The sequence below is a fragment of the Solanum tuberosum genome, unplaced genomic scaffold, assembly GCF_000226075.1.
Source record: "Solanum tuberosum cultivar DM 1-3 516 R44 unplaced genomic scaffold, SolTub_3.0 scf00123, whole genome shotgun sequence".
Lineage (NCBI taxonomy): Eukaryota > Viridiplantae > Streptophyta > Magnoliopsida > Solanales > Solanaceae > Solanum > Solanum tuberosum.
This window is the reverse complement of record NW_006239048.1, coordinates 1111839-1118417: the sequence shown is the minus strand read 5'-3', so window position 1 is coordinate 1118417 and position 6579 is coordinate 1111839. Positions and strand designations below refer to the sequence as shown.

Below are 6579 nucleotides of genomic sequence, written 5' to 3'. Positions count from 1 at the left end.
TATTATTATATATGATGATATGATAAACATTACCAACTAAAACAATCTTACACAATTATCATTGAAACTTCAAGAATCTAAATTTTTATTTCTTAGATATGATATATAATGGATCAATCTTAACATCCTCGAAAAATAAAACTATATAAGAAAAGTAACTCTAAGTTTCCTCTCTATTCCTACCTTGTCTCTCCCTAAATCTCTTATCAATTACTGAAAAACTCTAGATACGGCCGATCCACCACAATCGGAAGAAGCGAACTTCATCGGGGTGTTCGATGGTCTTGCAGTTCAACCTCTTGATCGTACTTTTTACGCCCTACACATGACCACAACATACCAAGAAAATGTCGAAGATTTCCCTGTGGAATTTCAGAATGTCAATTTCAAGACCGATGACATCATTCTTGATGAATTATTCAATGATATTTTTCCAAACCCTACCAATGATGATGCATTTCAAAACCCTAGTTGTATGCCATACTGTCTCAGGTCGGAGTCGGGTTTGGACTCTAGTCAGATGAACCCTCATAGCTTTGGTCAACCTGAGAGTCAACTGATGGTGAGTTCTGATGATGCTTCTAGAACATCCAATTCGACCTTAGGATATTGTCTTGGGGAAGCTCCAGTTTCAAAAAATCCGGTACATTTTTCCCTAAATTTAGGAAAAAATTCAATAAAAGGTGGTGTTGTAGAACATAAACTGAAATTACAGAGTGTCAATTGTAATATAAGTAACTGTAGTTATTTGTTGAAAAGGAAAAAGAGTAATGAAGACTCAAATGATGTAAGCAAACACCAAAAATCCACTATATTTTCCTTGAGTGACAATGTTAACAATGATGAGGACGAAAAGGGGATGGCTAGAAAAATTAGGAACAGGGAAAGTGCTCACTTGTCAAGGCAGAGAAAGAAGCATTATGTTAAGGAGTTAGAGAATAAATTTAGAATATTTCATTCAGCAATTCAACATTTGAATGCAAATTTATCATATGCAATGGCAGAAAATGTAACTGTAATGGCACAACTTGGAGGTACTGGTGTACCTGCTCAAGTGTCGCCACCCCCCGAGATTTATCCATATCCTCCTCCATGGATGTCATATACACCATCTTATATGATGAGCCGACAAGGATCTCAAGTGCCATTAGTTCCCATTCCAAAGTTGAAATCACAGTCACTAGCACCCGCGCCAAAAATTAGCAAGAATGTGGAGAAAAAGAAGAGTGAGGTAAAAACAAAGAAGGTTGCTAGTGTTAGCTTCCTTGGTGTGTTGTTCTTCATGATGCTCTTTGGTGGGTTGGTTCCTTTATTAAAACTGAGATATGTAGGTATTACGGAACCATCTATGAGTGGAGAGTCTTTTGTGAGTGGATTTTATGTAAAACATCATGGAAGAGTTTTGACAATTTATGGGTCCTGTGAATGAGATAGGTTATTCTGCGAAATACAGTGGAAAAGACCATAGCTCCCATTGTGGTCGGGGAGGTCATGGTGAAAGCAATCAGAAAAATACCAATAAGGCTGCAAATAAGTTTGTTCATGTGGGGAATGGTAGTGATCCTTTGGCAGCCTCTCTATATTTCCCAAGGAATGATAAACTTGTTGAGATTGATGGGAACTTGATAATTCAATATGTATCGGCAAGTGAGAAAGCCATGGCATTTCATGGAAGTGCTGATAAGAAAAATAGAGAGACCGGCCTCACAGTTCCTGGTGATTTAGCCCCTGTCATCCCAGGAATCCATCCTCGCCTTTATCGAAGTCCTGTAATGGGACAAATCATTCTTGGATCTAAGGAGAAAGAAAATGTAAAATCAACAATGCAGGAGTGGTACCTTGAAGGTCTTGCCGGTAAGTGTTGTTCAATCTAGACTGACTATTAATTCCTATCTTTGTGATATGACTGAGCAGTTTAAGGACTTCATATCATTTAAATTCATGTTTTGCTTTTCTTTTTCCTTTTTTTTTAGTTTAAATGAATTCATCTAGTGTTTGCTTTGAGAATTTAGGCACTTTTAATTTCTTTGAGTCATAGTATATGCTCTAAGCAAATTCATGTTTTGGAATAGCCTTCTGCTTTCCAGTATTTTAATTCATTTTTGTGTTCATTTGGGCAGGATATTTGTTGAGTTCGGGCATGTGTACATAAGTGTTCTAGTTTGATGCGTCAGCTTCTAGTAGAGATATATCTATGGAAGAAAGGCAGAATGGCACACCTCCACAGAAATAGAAGGATCCTCAATGGCCCTCCAGTTTCCCTTTCTAGACCCTCTCATAGCATTTCTGAAGAATAAACTGGAACAAATGGAAAGCAAGAGAACTTCAGCAGGAACAAGTCACTTTCTTCCATGGAAGTATCTATTCTGGTTGATGGTGATGGCATATAGGTTCGAAGTCCCTCTCTCGGATACTCGTTGTTGTGCTTATTGATAGTGTCAAATATGTCACCTATTCTTGCATGCTTCCATTTAAAGGATCTGCTCCTTTAGTGAATGCCCCTGAAGATGGAGTGTTCATGTAGCAGAAGCATATTTGTCGTCTTCTTTATGTGTCATATGTTTTTGCAATAATAATACATTATCTCTCTTTAATTATCGAAAGAATAAAGCAAACAATTTTTTAAGTTATATGTATTATGTTTGTGCATTCGATATTTACTCAGAATGATAATTGTAGTTGCCAATTCCTTACATTAGCAAATAACCAGAAAACATTTGACTTTCTTCGAAATAATATGACATCTTACCTGGGTAAACCAAAGCTTGGAACGTCGGTGAATTAAGAAAATAAGAGTAGAATGATTATACAACCACACACCTAGCAGAACGAGAACAGAAAGGATAAAAGAAGAGAACACATCCATATAGAGGCACACTCGATGTTGTCGACATAATAACAAAACTCATGAAATAAAAATTGAGGTATTTTCTTAAGTTGTGATTTGTTTTCTTTAGTTGTGTGTTTGTTGTCAGCTTGATCATGACCATAGTGAGCAACTCAACAACAATATAATAGAAACTTCTCACGTAGCTTATATGTTTGAAGTCCTTAAACTCTACTTCTCTCTTCTATTGGATGGAGGCAATGTATGGAGCATATTCAATTCCTTAATTAGGTTAGTCATTTGAAAAATCACATCATAAAAATTAGGTGTCATTAATGTATAAAGAAAGATGATTTTCTAAAGAAAGATATATCTGTCGGAATGGAGTTAGCATGTAACTATAATTTTGAGTGATACCGGAATACAATTGTTCGTTGTTTGTGTGGAGCTGCAAATTGTTCTAAATTTCTGGGTCGTATCGAGATTACAGTGATCTCTGGAACTCTTACATTGTAATAATGAATTGATTTTCAAATATACTAAATATTCTATTGAGCTATGGAATTTCAAGAAACAAAAAAAATCAGGAGAGCACACTAAACTGAGTACAAAATTTGTGGGGCTTCTAAATGGAAAAATAATACTAAAAGTATTCCAGCCAAGGTCTAAGGTATTTTTCTTAAAAATCAAGGTTGCAATGATTGCTTATGTCTTCAAAAACTTCTAAAGCAAGGAGATGAAATGATGAAGAGCACGACAAAAATGGAGTTCTATGACATCTTGCAGATTTTGAAGCTTGCTTATGTTGTACTTGTTACTCCCTTGATTTAGGGAATGCTCTTACTTTGTTTTAATGAATTGCTTTCCAAATATAGTGAATATTGTGTTGAGCTATAGAATTTCAAGAGACAAAAAAGAAGAAAAAAAAAGCATGTTCTCTCAATAATTTCGGATCTGAATATAGTTCACACTAATAAATATTCAATTAAGCTTAAATTCTTAAGAGTTAAATGCATCAACTAAAACTCATGCAACTAGTTGTTGTCCAGTTACATCGACTAAAGCTCGACCAAGTATTGCAATGATGGTTGAACTACTTTGGAATTCTATGATGTTTGTCACGACCCAAGAGTACCCCCTAGACGTAACAAGGCACATAATACCCCAAAGGTGTCACGCCCCGAGCCTACACCTTGGGCGAAACTGGAACTCGAGAACCATTGCTGACCCCAAGCAAACCCTTTGTCTGGCTTAACACTTAGCGAAAGACTTATTCAACATAATTGTACTTTAAAAAGTAAGTTGAAAGCTCAATAATAACTGAGAATGTATTATAAATAAACATTCACTGGCCAAAGTGGCAACTCAAGTCTCAAACATAACTGAAATGGAAAGACTCAAGACCTAACATCAACTAACTGTTTATGAAGCCTCTAACAACTAAGATGGACGTCGGGACAAGACCCACGACATCCTAATGAACATAAATGATAAAGTAATGAAAAAGGGGATCCTATCGAAGCAAGGAGGCTCACAAACAACAATGGAGCTCAACTGGAACAACGATGCGCTGGATGCTGATCATGATTACCTGTATCTACATCATAAAAAGATGCAGGCCAAATAGCATCTGTACATTGAATGTACGAGCATGTGAGGGGAAATTTAAAACAATACATAAGCTTGAAAGGAACTGAAAGATCATACTTGGGCTCAACTCAACTCAATTTAACTCATTTTAATATAAAGCAATAATGTAAATGTAATATAAAGAAAAGCTTTTAAAACATGGATAAAAACTTTGTGTATTTAAAAATACAATAATAACTATGTATGTATGCAAATATACAAATAAACTCTGGATGTATAGAAAAATACAATTTACTCAATGTATATAATAATACAAAATACTTTTGCGGGAGTTTCTCTAACCGACAACCATCACTTAAGAGCTATTGTGATGATATAGTGTTTTGCCTCACGCCGGCAGGGCCGTCCTATACCTTCCCGAGGGTATAGAACCTGACTACTAAGTGGATCCACTAGTCTATGCTAAAAAGCACTAAGGAATCATCTAAAAAGTATGACCCTTTTTCTACCCATGGTGGCTACATGGTTTATAGGGGATGGGAGTTGTCTGAACTCTCTCCCATATCGGTGCTCAATACTACTCCCAAAATAAGATACTAGCTCTTACGTTTAAAAACATAACTCAGTGGTTTGAGATAATTACTCAAAAACTAGCCCGAAGGCTCTCTTGGAAATCAGTGTTTCCTCTCTTGCTTAATTGTGAAAGCATTTACTCTTTACTGAAAACTAGCTCAAAGGCTCTTTTGGAAATCTCAATTTCCTTTATTGTTTAAATGTGAAAACATTTTACTCTTTGGGAATACATAATCCCGATATACTCTTCTGAAGAAATGAACTTCAATCTCTACTCTTTACTCAATTCAAAACTAAGGTCTTAAAACAAAGTAAAAACATTTGTAAAAGACTTGTGAAAGACTCTATGAACTTCTTTTGACTTCGCTCTTAATTTTCCTTGAAATTGAATTTATGGATTCGAGGATTGTGATTTGTGATAGCAAAGAACTCATGATGTTTAGGAGTGTTTTTAGATAGTTAAACATAAGACACGATAAAGAAATCACTGTCTGGAAGCAAGTCCGCGACGAGGAGATGCATTTAATTATTTGGTCACGAAATAAATTTTGAGGAAAAATGGTCTGTGACCACTCCTCGACGCAGAGAAAATTTTGTTAATCTTGAGGAACAGGTCCGCGACGCAGACCTAATACCCAGATTTTCCAGACTTGTTCCTTCTTCGTTTTCTAACCCCAATTCACCTAAATTCGATTCTTTTCCTCAATTCATCTTTAGATTCAGATACCCAGCACATGTACACAAGAATCAAACTCTAAACAACTCTAACAATCGACCTTAAACTCTCAAGAACTCCTCAATCTCCTCCCAAATTCAAGAACGAAAACAATTCAAGAATACAACTCAAGAACAATCAAAGTCTCAATCTTTTAGGACGAAAATCATACTGAAATAAACATGTTTGACACGTGGGTGGATGAACCTAACGCTAGGTGAACTCACATACCTCTTTAGGGATCAACCCTTGGCGAAACGACTTCGATTCCGCAAGAAAAATCCAAGAACACTTGACTTTTCTCCTCTTTTCTCTTCTTGAGTTCTTTTCTCCAAAAACCCTAGCATAATTTGGTAAAGCGTAAACTGATCTAATTCTGTTTAGACCCCTAAGTAATTACCAAAAATGAATTAAGTTGATTGGGTAGTGAAAAGACCATAATACCCTTCTAAAATCTAGTTTTGACTTTCCTTATTTAGATAGCCCAACTTCAAATGGGCATATCTCCCTCAGAACTCAAAATTGAGCAAACTTAGTGGCGTTGGAAAGATAATTCAAAGGTCTTTCCTACGGTATCTTGTAGCACACCTAACTCATCCTGAGCTAGGAGTTATGGTTGTTTGAAGTTGACCAAAAATTCATACTTAACACAACTTAATCCAACTTAATCAATTTTCCAGATTTTTTATTCTTTCCAAAAACGACCCTTTCTAATTCTAGATCTTTCACTTAGCGAGATGTTACAATATATCCCCCTTGGAAACATTCGTCCTCGAATGAGATTACTCTTAGTAAGCTAAGGGCGTAACATCAAATATTCAATTCAAACACCCAACAATCAAATCTCACATTAAGGATATCAATTAAAGAGTAC

At 35.9% G+C, this 6579-nt stretch overlaps 1 protein-coding gene across 1 annotated transcript; it reads left to right on the top strand.

Annotated features, from left to right (window-relative positions):
- The first annotated feature begins 325 nt into the window (after positions 1-325).
- Positions 326-2524, top strand: LOC107061206 (bZIP transcription factor 17-like). Its single transcript, XM_015310045.1, has 3 exons — positions 326-1331; positions 1435-1854; positions 2391-2524. Exons 1-3 carry the CDS (start codon positions 326-328, stop codon positions 2522-2524), a joined length of 1560 nt encoding a protein of 519 aa, XP_015165531.1.
- Positions 2525-6579: the final 4055 nt, after the last annotated feature.

Bases quoted from the DNA above. Each gene is read 5' to 3' on its own strand.
- LOC107061206 (XM_015310045.1), top strand. From the start codon at position 326: ATGACCACAACATACCAAGAAAATGTCGAAGATTTCCCTGTGGAATTT. The intron at 1,332-1,434 runs GTATTACGGAAC...TGAATGAGATAG, and splicing joins ATTAAAACTGAGATATGTAG to GTTATTCTGCGAAATACAGT. The intron at 1,855-2,390 runs GTAAGTGTTGTT...GATGGCATATAG, and splicing joins GTACCTTGAAGGTCTTGCCG to GTTCGAAGTCCCTCTCTCGG.